General features: G+C 41.5%; 1 protein-coding gene across 7 annotated transcripts in view; it reads right to left on the bottom strand.

Moving 5' to 3' along the window:
- The window catches only part of KIDINS220 (kinase D interacting substrate 220), a 108,367-nt gene that overhangs the window by 23,357 nt on the left and 62,615 nt on the right, over nucleotides 1–22,395 (bottom strand). For 6 of the 7 annotated variants that reach the window (XM_066237245.1, XM_066237243.1, XM_066237241.1 and 3 more), the window contains exons 23-24: nucleotides 2,417–2,595; nucleotides 977–1,203 (exon numbers count right to left, since the gene is read on the bottom strand). In XM_066237245.1, the coding sequence (XP_066093342.1) occupies nucleotides 977–1,203; nucleotides 2,417–2,595 (406 nt within the window). Of the gene's footprint in view, nucleotides 1–976; nucleotides 1,204–2,416; nucleotides 2,596–17,788; nucleotides 18,528–22,395 lie in introns of those variants that run through there. The other variant, XM_066237246.1, reaches the window with a different exon arrangement.

The raw sequence follows: 22,395 nt of genomic DNA on the forward strand, positions 1-22,395 counted from the left end.
TACTGCTCTCGGGCTCTCTGACCGGGGACAAGGAAGGCCTGACATCCCCAGGGCCTCTGGGAACAGGACCTAGGGAGTTCCTCATATGGCCAATACTTTTCAGAAACCAAAAATACAATTTAAATTCCGGAAGTCCTTCTTTGCCATATTTGTTCTACACTTCTCTTTCTTCCTTCTTCCTAGCTGACGGGAACTTGATGTAGGCATGCACTTGGCTTCTAGAATACTAGCCCCTCTGTTTTCTCGAATTAGACTAAAGGGAGAGGCAACAAACATAAGAAATTGCACTGGAACAGAGTTAGTTCCAGAAAATCTAATACTAGGGTCCACGCTCCATTTTCCTATGGAAACACTAGTGTTAAAATCGTTACTGTGAGGATAGCCTGGGCCCACTAAACTTGCCAGGGTCCAGACACCATGATAATTAGCTATGCTATCATCTTGTCAAGTAGAAAACTATCATACTGATCCTAAGTCCACAATGACACATGACTGAAGATAACAAAATAAGACTCCAGAAATGGGCTAGTATTCGGCAACAACACCTGAGTCCTACAGGCAGTATTTTCCATTATTATCTTACATTTAAAATCTATAATCCATACTAAATATAGGTTTATGTAAATTTCAACTGCAGAAATTTATGTTTGTTTCTGTTTTAAATGCCAATACAAATTATTATACAAAATTAACAAAACTTTTAAAAATCAAAAGCTAGTCACACAGCTCCTCTAAAGCAGCCGCTACCAGCTCTGCGGGGCTGTCTCATGGCAATAATGTGCAGAAGCAGCGCTAACCGTCACACTTGTCTGACTCTAGAACCCACTAGAATTCAAAATTCTTTTATCTTTACAATCCGTACATATTAAATTCAAACTTCACTTTTTCCTTATGTTAAAGCTAGATCACAGTTTGGAAACATTAACAGAGCCCATAAGCAGGGCACTGCGCTGCCCCGGATGCACCCCGCCCTTACCCGGTTGTAGAATGGGTGCTGGGGCCCTGTCAGGCCGCTGTAGTAGCTGCTGTGTGGCTGTGGGGACACCACGCTGCCCGCGAACGGCCCGTTGAAGGAGGCGGAGGAGGAGCAGACAGATGGGGCCTGGCTGTACCCCGATGGCGGGCGCGGGGGCGCCTCGTGCAGAGGGAGTGGGGGGTAGGCCAGCCCTCCGATACTGATCTGGTCCCTGGCCGCACGAACGTCTGGAGATGAAATGATTCCCCCAGAGGGTGGAAGAAAACAGGACGTTAGTGATGAGCCCAATCACCACCTCCTCCTTCAGTCCCCAGACAGAAACAGGAGTGACCTTCCTGCCGGGACTGCAGCTGGATTAAGGAAGGAGACGGGGCTCCTGCCCACCCATTGTCCAGTGGGAGGGTCCGACTACTCTGTGTGAAAACTTCTTCCACCTTTCCAAAGGCCACCAACATCCGGTTCTTCTCTTGTTCCCAGAACTGTACATTTTCCTCTCACTTTTCAAGAATATCTGTGCTACTCCAACAAGTCTTACACTTCATAGCGTTAGCAACTACCAGTAACTCACACGTGTCTACTGCTGATGAGCACGTAGCTGAGCCAGTGTGCTGGCACGCACGTGATTCATCCCCTCTGAACAGCCCAACGTCAGCCTGCTAGGCAGCTGACAAGGGGCCGGCGTTCCAGGCCCTCTCATCAGGATCCCCGCATACCCAAAGGCGGTCACAGTGCCAGCACCACACAGGACAGTGGGCTTCAGTGGGGGGGGGGGGAGGGTGTGCAAACAGACACGGTCGTGCCTCAGAACGACTTCAGTATCCCCCACACTGCAGGCCACTGCCCACAAGTTCCAGCCCACAAACTGAAGTTAAAATTTAGAAAGTGATATAAAGATCTCCTTACTTCTCTGGGTAAAGATCCCTATGAAGAACAGAAGACTGGTGACAGAAAAATTACAATGGGCTGATACCTTACAGTGGAGACATGTTAAAGGGAATCTAATTCCAAAGCAAGAATTCAGATGTGTGATTTGGGAAACATAATAAAGTGAGTTTAACAAGTAACATTTTCTTAACATTCCCAAAAGGATGTCAAGAACCTCATCATTAACCCTTGAGTGTAGTGCCCGCTAACCCTGCCGTGCGGTGCCCGGTAACCCTGCCCTGTGGTGCCCTGTAACCCCCCGTGCAGTGCCCGGTAACCCAGTTGTGTGGTGCTGGGTAACCCTGCTGTGCAGTGCCCTGTCACCCTCCTGTGAGATGCTCTATCACCTTGCCAGGTGGTGCCCTGTCACCCTGCCGTGAGGTGCCCTGTCACCCTGCCAGGTGGTGCTTGGTTCACTATTCCTTCATTTTTCATGGAGCTGGAGAAACTTATATAGCTAAGTTTAAAAGTTTTGAGAACTAGAGAAAAAATATTAGATTTCCTACTAATACCCACCTGCAATAATTTCCCGCAGTTTGGGGTCCAGGTTTACAGTGCACGGTAAAAATGTTTTTACATCTCGAGCCACAAGAACTGGAGTCCTTGAAGATAAAAACACTTCAAAATTTCTTATATCTCCATCGATTTCGAGCAGTGGCTCCACATCTTTAGTTGTTGGAATATTCTTTGATATTCTTCAGACAAGAAAGCAAATGAAAAAGGTCATTAATATCACAATTAGAAAGGCAAATTCTGTATACAACTTTAAACTGTTATTTATAAAAATAAATGCTACTTTACATATTTTGCTGTCATTAAAAATTTTTTTAAGAAAAAACACAAAATAAGTGGTATAGTTACAAAATCACTCAAGGGACAAGTGAGGTCAGACTTATGTTGCCTTTAAGCAAAGGCGGGACTGGGGCTGGAAAACAGGAAGGCAAGGCACACGGCAGACTCTGCCCGGAACGAGGAGCTCTCAGTGCAGAAGGGAGCCACCCCCCCCACGTAGGGCCGAGGGGGCTCAGACAGCTAGACAGCTGCCACAGGTCACGGGACTGGGCAGGAGAATCTGACCGGCTCCAGAACCATGTTTACTACCACAGTCCGTGGGTCTTCCCTTTGCAAAGAAAATAATAATTTTTAAATAAATGATACAAACTAGAAAAAAGTTAGTACAGGTTTTTCCTTTTATGAAAAGGATTTCTATTTTCTATTGTAAAAGTAATACATGCTTATTACATAGCATATTTATGAGGCAGAGAAATACAGAAAAAGAGAGGAAAATATAGAATTTACCAAACAGACCTAATAACTACTAATATAGTATGTCACTTAGTATTCAAATATTATTACACAGAATTTTTTACATAGTTGAATTTAATATGTAAAACCCTTAAACATAAAAGGTAATATTCATTAAAAATACTTAGTAAATACTTTTTTGTCAAATTATATAAAACTGCCATTTTTATAGGTCAAAATGGTCAAATATTGACAACTCCATATGGTTCAACCTCCCACATGCAAGGTTATGTGCCAAGCTGAGGCAGTAAACAAAAATGCATCATAGACAAAGAGACAGAAACTATGAAAGACAGCTTAGCATACAAGTGGGTAGATGAGAAAACCAGAAATAACCCAAATGTCTACAACAGATGAAGAGATAAATACCGTGTGGTATATCCTTATAATAGAATACCACTCAGCAGAAAAGGGGGGACAACCTTACTCATGTGCGCATTGATCTGAATCAGTTTCATAATAAATGACAGAGAGGATGCCCCCAGTAAGGAGTGCACTGCTATGTGTCTTCATTGATAAAACCAGAACACGTGAACCAACCCACAACCACAGAAAGCAAAGAAGGGGTACTGTGAAGTCAGGGTGCAGAGCAAAAGGAGACTGGACAGGACTTCAGAGGAGAAGGGAACTTCTGTCAGCGCAGACACGTCCACTCTCCTGATAATGGTGATGATGGTTTTGCAGGTAAACAGATCAAAACTTGTGGAACTGTCCAATTTTAATATGGCAGTTAACTGAATGTCGGCTATACTCCATACAGCTGTTTAAAAATCCCTGTACATGTGGAGGTATATTCAAAATACTAAACTCCCAATCCGTCAAGAATATGAACTGTTAGGTTTTTTGTTTTTTTTGTTTTTGTTTTTTTTGCATTTTTCTGAAGCTGGAAACAGGGAGAGACAGTCAGACAGACTCCCGCATGCGCCCGACTGGGATCCACCCGGCACGCCCACCAGGGGCGACGCTCTGCCCACCAGGGGGCGATGCTCTGCCCATCCTGGGCGTCGCCATGTTGCAACCAGAGCCACTCTAGCGCCTGAGGCAGAGGCCACAGAGCCATCCCCAGCGCCCGGGCCATCTTTGCTCCAATGGAGCCTTGGCTGCAGGAGGGGAAGAGAGAGACAGAGAGGAAGGCGCGGCGGAGGGGTGGAGAAGCAAATGGGCGCTTCTCCTGTGTGCCCTGGCCGGGAATCGAACCCGGGTCCTCCGCACGCTAGGCCGACGCTCTACCGCTGAGCCAACCGGCCAGGGCCTGAACTGTTAGGTTTTACTGAATACAGTCTCAGAGGAGCAGTAAGATTTGTCAAGCCCTCCAAGAGGTGAAATGGGGTCTTTCTCTAATATTAGTCACAGTCACATTATTTCCTTGGGACTAGCACTTTACTGCCAACATCCAATATTTGGCCAGTATCCAAATATTAACAGCTACAAGGAAAAATCCAGGACAACATTAGCAAACGAGAAAAGACGTGGGGTACTAATGAGAAACTAAGGAGAGCAATTTTGTCTTAATAAATCTCAAAAAGTCCTTTTTTTTTGTATTTTTTTGAAGTGAGAAGTGGGGAAGCAGTCAGACAGACTCCCACATGCACCCGACCAGGATCCACCCAGCATGTCCACCAGGGGGCAAAGCTCTGCCCATCTGGGCCGTTGCTCCGTTGGGGCCAGAGCCATTCTAGCACCTGAGGCGGAGGCCATGGAGCCATCCTTAGTGCCCAGGCCAACTTTGCCTTGGCTGCGGGCAGGGAAGAGAAAGACAGAGAGGAAGGAGAGGGGGAACGGTGAAGAAACAGATGGGTGCTTCTTCTATGTGCCCTTGCCAGGAATCAAACCAGGGACCTCCACATGCCAGGCCAATGCTCTACTGCTTTTACGGTCCCTTTTTATGGACTCAGGCACACATGCATGAAGTAGAAAAGCCCTCTGAGATGAGATTTCTTCTTAATAAAATAGCATGCAAACTGATTATTAAACATATCTAAAATAAAATAAAATGGAAGACTTGCAAGATGGTTGCAACACAGGCTCATTTGCAGAAGTGGCCAAAAGTCAGAGCTTCCACAGTTAAGAAGGGAATTCGTCTATTTCAGGAGTTCAGTAGAAGAGACTAAGAAGAGAGAGAGGCTAGAAAGATTCAGATAGAAGCACACAGCTGACAAGTCACATGAAACACATTAGCTGAGTGTCGATGCCAGCCCTGCCTAAGCTTGGATGTGAACAGGACTCTCAACGGTGAACAATGCTGCTGTTCATGAACTGGCCATCTGCAGCTGCGTCCCAGACTGAAGCCTCCATTCTAACTTTCTGAGCTCCACCACATTCAACTCTTCTCCTGAAAGAGGTACTGATGTAAATGATCATCTTTTGGCAGTGGGCCACCAAAATCATACGTGCTTTTATTTTTTTTCAAATGTTTTTCCAAAGGTTTTTTTAGTATTTAAATAATTTAAGTAACTTCAATTTTCAATTAAGAGTAAATTTCCAGGATTATGAATCACATGACATGGAGCTACGGGCAGTGCCCTGGCCACAGAAAGCTGTGTAAAGCTGTGTGAAAACTCAGGTGTCAACGGGCTCCTGGTAGGTTTAAAAGCGATCCCTTCTCATGCTCCTGACCCAGCAGTGCTGGTAATACCAACATCAGCATAAGTTAAAGCATTGATTATGAATGACAGTGGTTTACAGAAAGTGCATATTGAGTCCTTGGCAGAAATTACATACGCCATTCATATTACTTCCATTCAAAATGAGGTTTTAAGTTACATGGGAAAAATGCTATTTTAAATCAAAATATAAACAGGTTCTAAGTGCATAATTTATGGAGATGGCATTATTGATCATGCTTCATCTAAAAGTAGCTGCCTAATAATGTCATTATTTAATCATAAGAGGTTAAAAGTTAACATACATTTCTTTAAATTTTTAAACAGAAAAGACTCTTAATGGTCCCCTTAGAATGCTATTACCCTGAAACCATCTTAACTGGTGGTGGAAGCTCACATACTCTGTCAGTGAATGCCCGTTGTGTACAGAGCCCTCTGGGGATTCTGTGCATACAGAAGATAAAGTGACATCCTTGTCAACCCCACTACTTACTATCTGTGGAAAGACAAAGGAAACTCCAGACAGGAGCTAACTGTGCTCCCCGCTGTCCAAGGCCAAGTGGCATGGACTACTACCCCTTGTCACTCAGCTCCACCCCTGCAGGGACATCCTCCTGCGGCCAGGTGTCCTCCTCCTCCACAAACCCTCACGGCACATGCTGTCTGGCATAGCACACATAACAACCGCAATGTTATATTCTCTAGATCAGGGGTCCCCAAACTTTTTACACAAGGGGCCAGTTCACTGTCCCTCAGACTGTTGGAGGGCCAGACTAAAAAAAAAACTATGAACAAATCCCTATGCACACTGCGCACATCTTATTTTAAAGTAAAAAAACAAAACGGGAAGAAATACAATATTTAAAATAAAGAACAAGTAAATTTAAATCAACAAACTGACCAGAATTTCAATGGGAACTATGCTCCTCTCACTGACCACCAATGAAAGAGGTGCCCCTTCCGGAAGTGCGGTGGGGGCCGGATAAATGGCCTCAGGGGGCCACATGCGGCCCATAGGCCGTAGTTTGGGGACCCCTGCTCTAGGGGAATTACTTTACCAGTGTAAATTCCACTAATTCCACTGAAGTTGGGAACAAGTGTAGTTTTTTTCACCGTTGTATCTCCAGTGCCAAGTGCAGACTACGACCTTATGACTTTTGCCTAATTAATATTTGTAGAGGAAATAAACTACACAAGAAAAATATTGTTTCTGATGAACTCTGTCCTTTTATGATAATTTTTACATCAATTATCCTTTCTGATGGAGAAAAAAACGTGTAGGATGACCCATTTAGTTAATTCTTGTACATGCTGTGAAATAGGGGTCCAACTTCATTCTTGTGCACGGAGAAGTCTAGCTGTCCCAGTAGCATCTGCTAAAGAAACTGTTCTTCCCCCCCACTGCATGGACGCGGCACCCATCAAAGCTTGGGTGGCCACAGCCACATGGGTTTACTCTGGACTCTCAAGTCCACCCATTGGTCTACCTCCTTATGCCAGTGCCACAGCGCTTTGATTACTACTGCTTTGTATTAAGTATTGAAGTGGACATTTCTCCAATTTAATCTTCCTTTTTTTTTAATGTTCTAATTTATTTATTCATTTTTAGAGAGGAGAGAGAGAGGGCGAGAGACAGAGAGAGAGAGAGACAGAGAGAGAGAGAGGAGAGACAGAGGGAGGAGCTAGAAGCATCAACTCCCATATGTGCCTTGACCAGGCAAGCCCAGGGTTTCGAACCAGCGACCTCAGCATTTCCAGGTCGACCGACGCTTTATCCACTGCGCCACCACAGGTCAGACTAATCCTCCTTTTTGATTAACTATTTATATAAATCTGAAGATCAGGTTTCTGTGTCTGTCAAAAAAAGAAGGCTAATGGAATTTTGGCAGGGATTGTACTGACTCTGTAGATCACTTTGGGTAATAGTGATATCTTAATACTTAGCCGTCCTACCCATGACTAGAGGCCATCTCTCCGCTTACATCTTTAACTTATCGACTGTTGTAGCTTACAGTGTACAAATATTAAACGTTGTTGGTTAAACTTTCTCTTGTGGATTCTTTGGGATTTCCTATACACAGGATCATGTAATTTGCTATTAGAGATAGTTTTACTTTGTCCTTCCCAATATGGATACTTCTATTTCTGCTTCTTGCCTAATTGTGCCAGCTTAGAAATCCAGTATAATACTGAAAAAGCCGTGTGAAAGTGGGTGTCCTAGTCAGCTCAGGCTGCTACAACAAAATACCACAGACTGGGTGGCTTAAATAACATTAATTTCTCAAAGTTTTTAGAGTCTGGACAGTCAAAATCAGGGTGCCTACATGGTCAGGGTCTGAGAGCCCTGTAAAAAAAAAAAGAATAGTGAGAATCAACGAAACCAAAAGTTGCTTTTCCGCAAAGAATGTCTTTCCACTAGCTCTGAATTTTTTTTAATTTAATTTTCTCTTCTTTTTCTAGTTCCTCAAAAGTGTAAGGTCAGGCTATTAACTTATTTCTTCCTGTTTAATGCAGGTGTTTACAGTCATAAACTTCCCTTTGAGCACTGCCTTTGCTGCATCCCATGTGTTCCAATCACTCCCAAGATTCTCACAAAAGGCCCTAGACAACGACTCCTTTCACGTTATGTTGGACAGACACAAGCCCGGGGGTCAGAAAAGCAGACACTCTCCTTGCTGTAGGTGAAGGTACAAAACTAATGAAGCTCTGGAGGCCAATGCTGTGGGGGGTGCAGAGGGGCACTCAGAGGGCAAAGGGCTTGTCAGAAGAGAAAACAGGCTTCTGCACAGGCTGCCAGGGCTGACTCCCAGGCAGCGGGACACCCGGCACCAGGTGTCTCACAAAGCCCTGTGCTCCAAGCCCGCAGAAGTTAACATTTCATGTGGCGACACAGAGAACAAAGCACTGTGCGCTCTGAGTATATAATCGCGCCAAACCTTCGGCTTTGTTTCTGATTTCAAGTATTTAATATGTTGACTTAATGACTTTAAAGATGGGCTCGTTAGGGTTAAATAATGCAAACTTTGAAGTATCTGTTCAAGTTGCCGCAGAAATCCCTGGCAGAACTAACCTGTTACAAGATAGTCCCAGGAACATGAAGTACAGCAGAGGGAACAGAGTCAACAACATAATAGTAACTACGGATGGTGTCAGGTGGCTACCAGACTTACTGGAGAGGATCATTCTGTAAATTATACAAATGTCTATGCTGTGCACCTTAAACTAATATAATACTGAATGTCAACTATAATTTAAAAATTACAAATATATATATAATAAAACAGAATTTGTTACAAACTAAATTTTAAGACATGGAAGACCAACCAGATAATAAGGCCTGTGTTTCCAGGTCACCTGGTTGTTCGCATCAGTTTTTGGCAGACTTAGAAATAAAGTTTCTCCTCTACCTTCATGTGCGTATGTAAATTTTCTTGTTTTTCTCTTAATCCAGATCAACATTTTTCTGTTCACAAAATTATGCAAGCAAGTCCACCACCCTACCCTATATGCCAGAGCACTGAGTGTAATGACCATTTAGAGAACCACCTGATAATTAGTGACCCCGGTGACCTGACCAAGTCAAGAAACAGACCCAATACTTCAACTAATCATAAGAATTGGCAGCATATCTAAGATTATATTGGTGATTCACCTGTGAAGCAAAATCCCCACTTAATCTTTCAAGTTCCTGGATCAGAGTAATTAAAAACATCCTATCACTGCAAAGTAAGTTTAAAAACTGGGAACATTTGCATCTAGATATGATTCAGAATTTTCTTGATATTATATCACCAAACCTAAGTAGAGATATCAAGAGACATTTAAACCAATGCAGGGCTGCCAAATGTACGCACACTTCAATTTTGATAATCTTCAAAACAGCTCACTTTTCTAACTGAGTTTATTAGGAAATGTTATCATTTGAGTTAACTTATATTCATTCTGCTTTATGTATTAGTTTTCTGCAGAAGAGGTCATTTGGAAATGGTTCCCAGCAGGGAGAGAAACCCGAACAGCACTGAGCTACAGCAATGACTACCCATGCAGGTGCTTGGACACTACTGGCAAGTCAGATGGCAAACAGTAATTCTACAGTATTAAATTAAGATTTAATATTTTTAGGCCCTGGACGGTTGGCTCAGCGGTAGAGCGTTGGCCTGGCATGCGGGGGACCCGGGTTCGATTCCCGGCCAGGGCACATAAGAGAAGCGCCCATTTGCTTCTCCACCCCCACCCCCTCCTTCCTCTCTGTTTCTCTCTTCCTCTCCCGCAGCCAAGACTCCATTGGAGCAAAGATGGCCCGGGCGCTGGGGATGGCTCCTTGGCCTCTGCCCCAGGCGCTAGAGTGGCTCTGGTCACGGCAAAGCGACGCCCCGGAGGGGCAGAGCGTCACCCGTGGTGGGCGTGCCGGGTGGATCCCAGTCGGGCGCATGCGGGAGTCTGTCTGTCTCTCCCCGTTTCCAGCTTCAGAAAAAAACAAACAAACAAACAAACAAACAAAAACAACAAAAAAAAGATTTAATATTTTTAAAGGGAAATGCAAATTCATAAGATGAATTTTAAAAACTCTTTTTTCATATTCACCATTTCCCCAAAAATTAACTTAAAAGAATTTTAGGAGAAAAGGGTACTGTTAAACTTAATAAAAACTATGTCATCAAACCAGATTATACTATTCATTTGCCAATAACCTTGATTCTTGGTGCTTAGGAATGTCCTGTGAAGCCATTTAAAAAATAGAAGTGGAATTTGAACTTTATAGAGTTTAAAATGATCTTTAAACTCAGTGTTTTCTTTGTTTTCCTGCTACAAAAAGGGGAAAGCAAAATGCATTAGGTCTTATTTCCTGGCTGACTGAGCTCATAATGTTTCTAGTGAAACACCCCCATCTTGTGGGTTTCTTGGGTATTGCTAGCAGAACCACTCACGGTGACACCTGACATCAGCACCTCACCTTAGCGGTTCAATTAGCTGGCTTTTTTGTTGTACACTACTTTTATTTATTCTCATATTGTAAAGAATCTAAAAATATTTTGACTTGAAATTCTGAGATCACTGTTGAAAAAATTTATTCAGAAAAAAAAATCCATCTCTACCTGATATATCTAAAGGTGTATTTGTTTTGGTAAATTCAAATCCTTCAATAATCAGATTTATTTTTTAAAATGTTAACATGCATAATACTCTCACTGTATTAGAAAATAAACTATAAATCAGCAAGCGCAATATTTTTACATATTAAGATATATGCATTAGAGAAATTGGTTTTGCTATATGTTTTCAAATAGCCTCAGTTTATACTCTCAAGTTTCTCAAGCTGAAGTTAGAAACTCACAACTTTGGAACATATAAAATTCTTCCTTTGTTCTACATTAGCATAAAATATTAAAATGGCATCATGACAAGTTTAAATGAGAATATATTTTTAAAATCAATAGGATAACTCCTATTAAAAGCAAAAGAAAAGCTATTGAAAAGCTACCTAGAAAGAATTACAGTCACTTAGCTCTGGTTGTGTCTGGTTGTGTAACAGAAAGCGTGAAGCCTCAGCTGTGACATTTAGCACAGAAGCAGCTGGTCATTTATCTGGGGTTCTCATATGTTTGTAAGAGCTTTGCATTTTCTTTTTAATTAAAAAAGATAAATTCAATTCTCTGGGAAAGTTTTCTCTCTGCTGTAACATTCCCACCGATACATAATATAGTGATTCCAAATAGTCACTTGAAAATGAACTAATTCTATCTGGAAATGAAAATAAAGGGAGCTTGTCTGCATTTGTAGTCTGCTAGCTGTGTGCCTGCAGACTGTTTCCTGCCCCAGAGACAGGCCCGGGGAGGCGCGCAGAGTCCGGCCGTGTGCCCTGGGCCCACTTCCGCTCTCTGCTTCCAAGAGGCGTGAGATAACCTCGGCACAGTGGGGTCCAGCGTACAGCATGTACTGAGAACTCCAGTGACATAAGCTAGCACTCTGATTAGCATGTATCCAGCACATAATAAACTTCAAAAATATTTGTTTAATAAAGATAATCAAAACGTTTAACATAAAAGCAGAGTCCAGCTAAAACACAGCCTTTTTAAACAACACTGACAACCTATAAGTAGAAACTGAAGTGAGAGGACCTGTCTAAAAGTGTGCTGATATGAAGCCACTCCAAACAATGGATTCATAAAGGAAGATAAATGCAAGAAACCTTCAAAATGTAGCTGAGCTGGAAGCTACTGGGAAATGCCCATAAAACACTGATTTTAGTATCACTGGACACAAGGCAGAAACTATTAGGTGCCAGCTGAAATGTTATCTCCATTCAATCCTCGTGTACGAAAAAATGACTGTGTGCCTGACATAGTGTGTCCTCGTATACTATGCCTGACACAGGTTCCCGGCCTAGGTGTACTGGTAGAATAACAAAGGAGACAGTTTACCCACAATAGGAACCAAAGAACAAGTGTCTATACAAACAGTATTCTTTTCAAAATAAAATGTGGCTTCTCATTTATCAGCCTCCCTCAATCCATGCAGTCCTCCCTTCAAATATCATCATATTTCTTTGTTCTTTCAGAAATAGCCACTACTGAATACTGTAGGCCAAGGATGTCTAGAAGCAAGGAATTCAGCAAGGTCAATGAAGTTACAGTTCACGAAGGTAAGAGTCTGGTTCAGGAAAACAAATACTAAAGAAATAGCAATGCACATATTTATAACAGGGCAACTACGGTGAGTGCTATGAAGGAACAAACCTGTGTGTAATGAACACATCCAATACCGTCTTGGAGAAGAGAATGTGCCGGGTACAAAGGCTTCCTGAGGCACCAGGAAATGGGGGAAGGGCAGATCCAAGTGCAGGGGCAGAAGGCTCATATCGATGGAGAAGGCCTGAAGAGGCTGGGGCCATGCTGAGACTGGAACTCCAGATAAACCTGAATCCTGTATATTTATATACAGGACCAACTGTTTATCCTTAGAGCCCAATTTGATATGCGATGCCACCATTTCCATCTTATACACTCATAAATCTACTCAGGGTCACTGCAGACAGCTCATTTGTTGCTCTCTACACCTAGCAGTCCTAGAGCTACGGAAACCACCTCTCACTTCCTCTCAGCCAGGGGCTTAAATAAGGGGGGTGGGGGACAGGCCATGCATTGGCAAGCCCAAGAAAAAGAAGGCAATTTAAAAAATGATCCCAAAAGTAGGCATTTAAATCCATCATTTTATTAGAAAATGACGTGATCTTAAGAAACAAGAAATTCATACAAAAGGAGAGATGCAGGGAAATGAGTCAGAAATTCTTGAAACTGTGCAGAGTGACTAGTTTTCTCTCAGTGCCCTGCGACGGGACAACGGGTGACATCCATTTTAGCTTTCCCATATGCACGGAGCATCACCACTATGTGCCACTCTCTCGTTACTTCTTTTTCATTTTTTTAAGTGAGAAGAGGGAGATAGACTCCCACAAGCACCCCAACCAGGGTCCGCTCAGCAACCCCTGTCTGGGGCCAATGCTTGAATCAACCGAGCTATCCTCAGTGCCCGGGGGTTGATGCTCCAACTAACTGAGCCACTGGCAGAGAGAGAAGGGGGAGAGGGAGGGAGAGAAGAAGATGGTTACTTCTCACGTGCCCTGACCAGGGATCAAAGCCGGGACTTCCGTACACCGGGCCATTGTCTACCACACTTAATCTTTACTGTGGGATTGCCACCTACTTTCTGCACAACTTTCGCTTACCCTAATGTTTCCACCAGATTCATTCCTATTCCGTCCCAGCACAGGGTTCTCAAAATATGCTCCTCGGGTCCGGTCAGTAGGGTCCCCTAACTCAGACCGAGTTTCATCGATGTGATCCAGTAACAGGTTAGAGCACACAGAGCATAGATGCAATTTTTCCAAGACCCATTTTACTCAGGGTAAAAGCCAAAGTCTTGACCATGGTCCTCCAAAGGTGTCCATAACCTGCACTCCTGACCTCCATGACCTCACCTCCTGCCCCGGCCCCTCACTGAGTCCCCGCAAGCCACATCATGTCCCTACTGATGCTGTTCCTCCAATATCTCATGCACTCTGGCCTCAGGAGCCTTGTGCAGACTGCTCCTTCTGCCTAGAAATGCTCCCCCAGCACCTGTTCAGCGGAGTCTCTGTCCCTCCCAGTCCCTGCTCAGCACTGCCCCCTCAAGGAGGACCCTCCGCAGCCTCTCGGGTAACACAGAGCCTGCACTCCTCGTCCCGTGTCCCCATCTCTGTCCGACCTTTCCTTCTCCAGAGCACCTGTCACCTTCTGACATGCTGTATAGGGATGCATTACAGGTACTGATTACTATCTACCACTGGCTAGCTAAAGCAAGCTCAGCTCCAAAGGGCAGGGACCTGCATCTGTTCTGCTCACTGATACGCCCAAGCTCCTGCAAGGGTGCCTGGCCCATAACCACAACAGTTGCTCAGTAACTACGTTCTGAATAAATGAATGAACTTTAAGCTTCCCCCCATTAATTTCTCTCACACTTCTGGGTGTTGCTACAAGTCTGTAGTAATGATAAAACAAAGTAGCAAGATATATAAACAGATAAACTCAATAAAACAGTAAACTATGTCACATTTAACATGTTCCATGTTTTTCCTCCAAAAAAACCAAAGTATACATACATGATTTGTAGATACTCCAAATTAAACTAAAAAATGCTGCCCTTCACCTATATTTATCCTCAGGAACTGGGGTTTTCCAATTAATTTCCACCAAGACAGTAAGTAAAAAGAAATGACGCACAACCAGAAACGCATGTTTTTACTTGTCGATATTACATCTGATTACAGGTGTCTTTGCTCACGGTTTGAAGGCTTAATCTTCACACTAAATCTAACAAATATACCAATGTTATGTATGTCTATCCAGATAAAATGTGATTTCTATTTTAGATTGTATCTTCTTTTTTGCACAAACCCACTTAGTTTCCTCTCCTATATGGAGAATTAGCTCATGATTTTGCAACAAGCAGGCCATCTTCATAAAAAATAAAGATACTGATAAAATAGTGAACCCCTGAATAAAGTATTTACATTACATATACATTAAGGGCAAGTGTGTTCTGGAAATAAAAATTGAGCCAATAATTATACACAAGACAGCAATTCAATAAATGTTGCATGATGACAACATGGAACACCACAGGGAAGTCACATCACATTAAGATTATAAACTACATATAAAAGACACAAAACAGCATGCATGATACAGTGTTTGGAACACATATTTATAGCATCTCAAAACCCGAATCAAGAGAAAACGCATCAGAATGAAGGATACTTTGTACTATACAAAGGAGGTTCTTCTTCACAAATCTAATGTCCAATTTTTCATGCTATTCAAATTCATCATTTAAGTCCACTTGCAAGGACACAAACTCATGCATAATCCAGGCACATTATTGGGGCTGGGGGCCGACTAGTAATCCCCCAGAACACAAAGGAAGTGGGAAGGTGGTTAGCAAAAGCTAGGAGAGGCATGAGATACGTGAAGTGATAAAATTAAGCTCATTTATAAAAACTCTGAGTATCACGAAGAAATATCATGATACGATGTTTTATTGGAAAAATGTATTAAGTCCAGAAATACCACGACTTGAATAACTTAAAGATACTGAAGTTAATATAAATGTTATGAATTAGGTATCTACAATGTCTACTCAGCAAATAGCTATTTCGGTGAAATGAAAGATGGCCCTATTCTCAGCCTCTCTCAAAACCTATTCAGCTGTTTTTAAAAATCAAAATGTAGCATGTAAAGGCTGCACTGCCCCTGTCACAGAACTGTGCTGACCAATCATCCCAGGGAAAGACGTCTTGAGCGGGGTCAAAGCAAAACATTTTAACAGTATTTTCATGAAAACTCTTAAAATTGATCTTTTCAAAACTTCTATCATTACTTAAAATGCTTCCTGAAAAATACGAGAAATAGTTTTACAACTAAAGTATCTCAGTGGTTGCCTAAAAGGCTATAGTAAGAGGTAGACAGAAAATCTTTATCTGCACTTTGTGTTTTACTCCCTTTCTTCTAACTACATGTATGTTAACAACAAAAATACCCTCAAATGATCTAGACAAAAGCTTTTAGCTCAACACATAATTGCAAGAAAATTACAATAATTGTACCAATTAAAATAATCTTGAGTGAAGAGTATGTCATCTTAATGTTCGAATGGTTTAGAGAGGGATCTACTTAATTAGCTGAAATTGCTTTCCCGTGTTAGTACCAAATGTCATTCATTCAAAGTTGAACAATTTTGAAAATAATTTAACAAAGTAATTTTACCAAACACCAAGAACCAACATTTTATTTTTTAGCTGAAAAAGCAAGCAGATGTGTCATCAAATTGCTCTAAAAATAAATGAGGCTTTTCATGGATTTTAAAAAATTTACTACTAGCATTAAAAATAGTAACTTCTGGATGTTTTTACCAAATCAAATCTCTTTAACAAGATAAATGAGTATCAACTGTACACTGCTATAAATAAAACTTTTTATTTAAATGACAAAACTCAGTATTTTTCCAACATATTTTAATATGATTTTTCAATATGCTAATCAAATTGTCTTCTCATAGTTTGTCATTCAAATCATCCTAAATTTAATTATTTTGAGTCAACTTCTTCCTAAATTCTCAAAGATCCTTACTATATTGTCTTTTTCTCTTCCTTAAAGGACTTACAAAACATTCTTTGTAAGTATTTGTAGGCATATGAGACATACCTATTTCTTAAAAAAAGGGGGGGGCACCTCAGAAAAATACAAAAAAAAAAAAAAGGCACCTCAACAATCAGCCTGAATCTAACCCACTCATAGATGACATGCCCACCATGGCTGACGTCTAAAATGACAGGTTAGTTAAATGACAAAGTCAAGTCTCATCATCTCATTATACTTCCAATATATAATATTCTATATTCACTTTTTTTTTTTTCAGAGACAGAAAGAGAGTCAGAGAGAGGGATAGATAGGAACAGACAGGAATGGAGAGAGATGAGAAGCATCAATCATCAGTTTTTAGTTGCGACACCTTAGTTGTTCATTGATTGATTTCTCATATGTGCCTTGACTGTGGGCCTTCAGCAAACCGAGTGACTTTGGATCCAACCTGGTGAGCTTTGCTCAAATCAGATGAGCCCGCGCTCAAGCTAGCGACCTCAGGGTCTTGAACCTGGGTCCTCTGCATCCCAGTCCGATGCTCTATCCACTGCGCCACCACCTGGTCAGGCTCTATATTTACTTGAACAAAATATTTCCCCTACAAAAATTCACTCTAAGCTATTTTAATTACATGATTTAAAAAAATACACTCCTAAAAAAGCATTTGTTTGACAAGTGTTCTATTTCATAAACAGGGTAGAAAAAGTATGATGATCTTTAAACTATAGGTGATATATTCTCATTTTGTCCCTAAGACATATTTTAATTAATTAAAAATCTAATTGTTGGAAAATTTCCTGGAACATTAGAAAGTCATCTAGCTTGAGGCTCCAATGCTGTAAATTAAGGTGAAAGCTAAGAGGTCAGGACTTTTCTACCTGCAAAAAGCAGCAGTTTGGCCTGAAACGTTTTCTGTCACTGGGAAGACGTTTTAGCCAGACACCAGTAAAGCTGGCTGCCTGGCTGACCCATCCACACCGCCCCTTCCCCCAGTACTCAGATGCTTTACCTTCAGTCAGAACATAAGTTCCTCCACACTCAAGTGCTTAAGACCAAAAGATACGCTTGACCAGCTGGTGGTGCAGTAGATAAAGCAGGGGTTGGGAACCTATGGCTTGTGAGCCAGATGTGGCTCTTTTGATGGCTGCATCTGGCTTGCAGACAAATCTTTAATAAAAATAATAATAATGTTAAAAATATAAAACATTCTCATGTATTACAATCCATTCATTTCCTACTGCTCATGTTCATGGTTGCGGGTGGCTGGAGCCAATCACAGCTGTCCTCCGGGACAACACCAAATTTTTATTGGATAATGAGGCCATTGTAAGGTCAGGAAGTAAACTTCCCTCCTTTTAATCAAGTAGTCAGCTAGCTAATGGCAGAAACCCTTTTGACGAAGAAGATGGCTAAAAGAAAAAAAGATGAGGAGTACTGTACTTTTCAGCAGGAATGGACAGAGGAATTCGCCTTTGTGGAGAGAGCAGGTTCTGCAGTGTGTCTAATATGCAATGATAAAATTGCATCAATGAAATGGTCAAATATAAAGCGGCACTTCGACACACACCATACTACACTTGCATCGAAATATCCAGCGGGGGACAGCAGGAAGAAAGTATGTCAAGAGCTACTGTGCAGAGTGCAAGCTAGTCAGCAGCAGCTCCGTGTTTGGAGTTGACTGGAATTTGGCTAGCTTTGCTGGTACTTTAGCAATTGTGAGAAACGGAAAGCTGTTCACAGATGAGGAGTATGCCAAAACATTCATGTTTGATGTTGCCAATGAACTTTTTGATGACTTTTCAGATAAAGACAAGATAATCAAATGAATAAAAGACATGCGTCTGTCAGCAAGAATTGTTCACAATCATACCATCATGATGGCAAATCAAATTGAGGCAATACAAGTGAAGGACATAAATTCAGCACCATTCTTTTCTCTCACTTTGGATGAGTCAACAGACGTAAGCCACTTATCCCAGTTCAGCATGATTGCCAGGTATGCTGTCGGTGACACACTACATGAGGAAAGTCTTGCTGTTTTGCCTATGAGAGAGACAACAAGAGGGGAGGATTTATTCAAGTCTTTCACTAAGTTCGCTAAAGAAAAAAATCTACCGATGGATAAACTTATTTCGGTGTGTACTGATGATGGTGCTCCGTGCATGGTGGGGAAAAATAGAGGATTTGTAGCACTTCTTTGTGAACATGAAAAGAGACCCATCTTAAGTTTTCACTGTGTCCTACATCAGGATGCGCTTTGTGTTCAGATGTGTGGCGAGCAGCTTGGTGAGGTGATGTCGCTGGTCATTCAGGTGGTCAACTTTATTGTTGCCCGAGCTTTAAATGATCACCAGTTTAAAACACTGCTGGATGAGGTTGGGAATAATTATCCTGGTCTGCTTCTGAACAGCAATGTGCGTTGGTTGTCAAGAGGGAAGGTGCTTGGCCATTTCGAGGCTTGTCTGAGCGAAATCCGACTTTTCTTGAAATGAAAAACATTGAGCATCCTGAGTTAGCTAACACTGAGTGCCTCCTGAAGTTCTACTATCTCTTGGACATGACTGAACACCTGAACCAGCTCAATGTGAAAATGCAAGGCGTTGGAAATACAGTCTTATCCCTTCAACAAGCAGTGTTTGCATTTGAAAACAAGCTGGAACTCTTCATCGCAGACATTGAAACAGGTCATTTACCACACTTTGAAAAACTGGGAGAGTTTAAAGATGCATGCACAGCAAGTGACCCTGCTCAACATCTTGATCTCCAGCAGCTAGCAGGCTTCACATCTAATCTTCTGCAGTCATTCAAAGCGCACTTTGGAGAATTTCGTGAGTGCACTGAAACAAGCTGGAACTCTTCATCGCAAACATTGAAACAGGTCGTTTACCACACTTTGAAAAACTGGGAAAGTTTAAAGATGCATGCACAGCAAGTGACCCTGCTCAACATCTTGATCTCCAGCAGCTAGCAGGATTCACATCTAATCTTCTGCAGTCATTCAAAGCGCACTTTGGAGAATTTCGTGAGTGCACTCGTTCATCACCCATCCACACGAGTGTACAGTGGACAGCGCCAACCTGAGTTACATCCCTGGTGTCTCTGTCAGAGATTTTGAGCTACAAGCTGATGACCTGAAGGCCTCAGACATGTGAGTGAATAAGTTCAAGTCACTGAATGAAGATTTGGAAAGACTTGCACTACAGTAAGCAGAGTTGGTGAGCAAACAAGCGGGGAGAAATGAAAAAACTTCAACCACGAACCAGCTGATGGTCAAAACTTGGAACATGCTTCCTGTCACATATCACACACTGTAGCGTGTGAGAATTGCTGTACTGACAATGTTTGGCTCTACATATGCACGTGAGCAGTCTTTCTCACATCTAAAGAACGTTAAGACCAACCTACGATCACGTTTAACGGATGGAAGTCTCAACGCCTGCATGAAGCTTAACCTCACTACATATCAACCAGACTACAAAGCCATCAGCAAAACCATGCAGCACCAGAAGTTGCATTAATGGTAAGAAGTAGTTTATTCATCATTGGTTAGCAACAGCATAACATTATTAAAAAGAATTCAGAGACTTATTGTACTTTAAAAGTGTTGGTCTTACATAAAATGCACGCATTTACTTATATTTAGTGTTAAACATATTGTATGGCTCTCACGGAATTACATTTTAAAATATGTGGCGTTCATGGCTCTCTCAGCCAAAAAGGTTCCTGACCCCTGAGATAGAGCATCAGACTGGGACACAGAGGACCCAGGTTGGAAACCCCAAGGTTGCTGGCTTGAGCACAAGCTCACCAGCTTGAGCCCAAAGGTCGCTGGGTTGAGCAAGGGGTCACTCACTCTGCTGTAGCCCCCCTCACCCTGGTCAAGGCACATATGAGAACACAATCAATGAAGAATTGAACATTGCAATGAAGAATTGATGCTTCTCGTCTGTCTCCCTTCCTGTCTGTCTGTCCCTCTCTCTGTCTCTTTCAAAAATAAAAATAAAAGAACAAAAGCTACGTTGTGTGTAATTTACCCTCTAGTGGTTTAGAAAAAGATATGTAACATAGCTCCTCTAGAGCACAAAACGCTGTTTATATCTGCCCTCCCACGGCCCTGCGCATTACATCTCCTCTGCCAACCCCTGGAACACATAAAAGCGTAATGGACAACAACATAAGCCATGAGCCACAGCAAAAACTCACACTAAATACACAGTAAGTGAAGAAAACTAACCAGAACAGATACACAAAATGGTAAGGGAAGCCATTAGGTCTCTAACACCTATTTATTTTGGCCTCTTTAAAAAGAGGTGAGATTTCAGGAAGACAGGTTAGATTCAAATGCTAATTTCTAAAGCAAGATAAAATTAGTTCTCATCCTCTTTGTATCTATTGTCTTCTGGCCACCATCCCAGCAAAAAATTAAAGAAAACTCTAAAACTATTAATTTTTAATTCAAAGTACTGTCCAATGATAAAACTGTTTCATACAAGCAACCTCTACATTTTGTACATAGTTTAACAACATGTAGGAAAAAGATAAACTTCCTGTAAAGAAATTAGTGTGCACTATATATAGATATGTGATTTCACCTGAGTAATTAACTAACCCAAGAGTTGCAGATTCTAATCATACCTTCAGAATATATTCTACTAAGAATATAGTCAGAGTACTAAGTTCAAAAATGCTTGAATTTATTATACATTTTCTCTGTATAGTTATGTTATCATTTTCATGTATACATAGGATCATTTATTTGTTTGTAGTCAATATCAGGGCTTGCCTTTTCCTACCCTGAGTTTATATTGTGAGTATGATTTGAAAGTCACACTAAAAAAGTACATTCAGAGACATCTCCTCTACCAAGGAACCCTCTATAAGTAAATATTTTCATTAGTCTGTGGTTCACCTCCCTATGGGTTTCTTACATGCTTTTACATAAACAGACATTTATATATGGATACTATGATTCCACCTTCTTTCTATAGCACGTTATATATTCCTCTGCACTTGGCATTTTTCACTTAATGTATCCTGGAAATTTCTCCATCTCAAATCATAGTTTTTCCTCAGTCTTTTCTACGGTTATAAATACTTGATTATGGCAGATGTGCCATAATTATTCAACCAATGTTCCTATAAGTGTGCATTGGAGCTGTTTATATTAAGTGCAACATCACAGTAAACAACCCGTACAAGCACTGACTTCTACTCAAGGGGTCCTGGAGGGGTAAGTTTTGAGTAAATTTCCATGAGTGCTATTGTTGGACCAGAAAATAAATATATATGAGCTTGTTCACCATTTTATCTCCAGCAATCTAGCTGCAGGGCCCCCGAACAGTAGGCACTTAATAAGTTTGTGTTGGATTGAACTAAAATATTAATTTTTTTAGAGAACTTTAGAAATATTTTGTTCATTTTTACATCTCTCCTGCTTTTATCTCCCAAGGACCCAGGCTGTCACCACTGACACCCTCTTTACGGAACGTGCAGGACCTGGTGCCTGGGACTGCAAGCACACAGCCCTCACATGTGACAACTGACCAATGTTTCCGTAATCCTGAGACACAGTACACGTCTGTCTAAGCATTCTCGTCAGGTAAAGGGAAGTAAAGAGACTGATTTGAGTTCTATCATATACCAAAACCAGAGGCTGACAAATACTCACTCTGCTATAAAACACAGACGGATAGAAATAAACAGACAGATTAAGATAGACACAGACAGATGAGAAAAAGGAAAATTGAACAAGGTGGTCAAGTTTATTTTAAATAGGAAAAACTGTTGTCTTTATGAAGGCAAAAAATTATAGAAAAATATATGACAGCAATGTCTTGAATAAGTTAGTTGTTACTGAAATATAAGACAATTGATATTAAATACTAAATAAAATATGACTATCTTACAACAT

This window comes from Saccopteryx bilineata, chromosome 6 (assembly GCF_036850765.1).
Source record: "Saccopteryx bilineata isolate mSacBil1 chromosome 6, mSacBil1_pri_phased_curated, whole genome shotgun sequence".
Classification (NCBI taxonomy): domain Eukaryota; kingdom Metazoa; phylum Chordata; class Mammalia; order Chiroptera; family Emballonuridae; genus Saccopteryx; species Saccopteryx bilineata.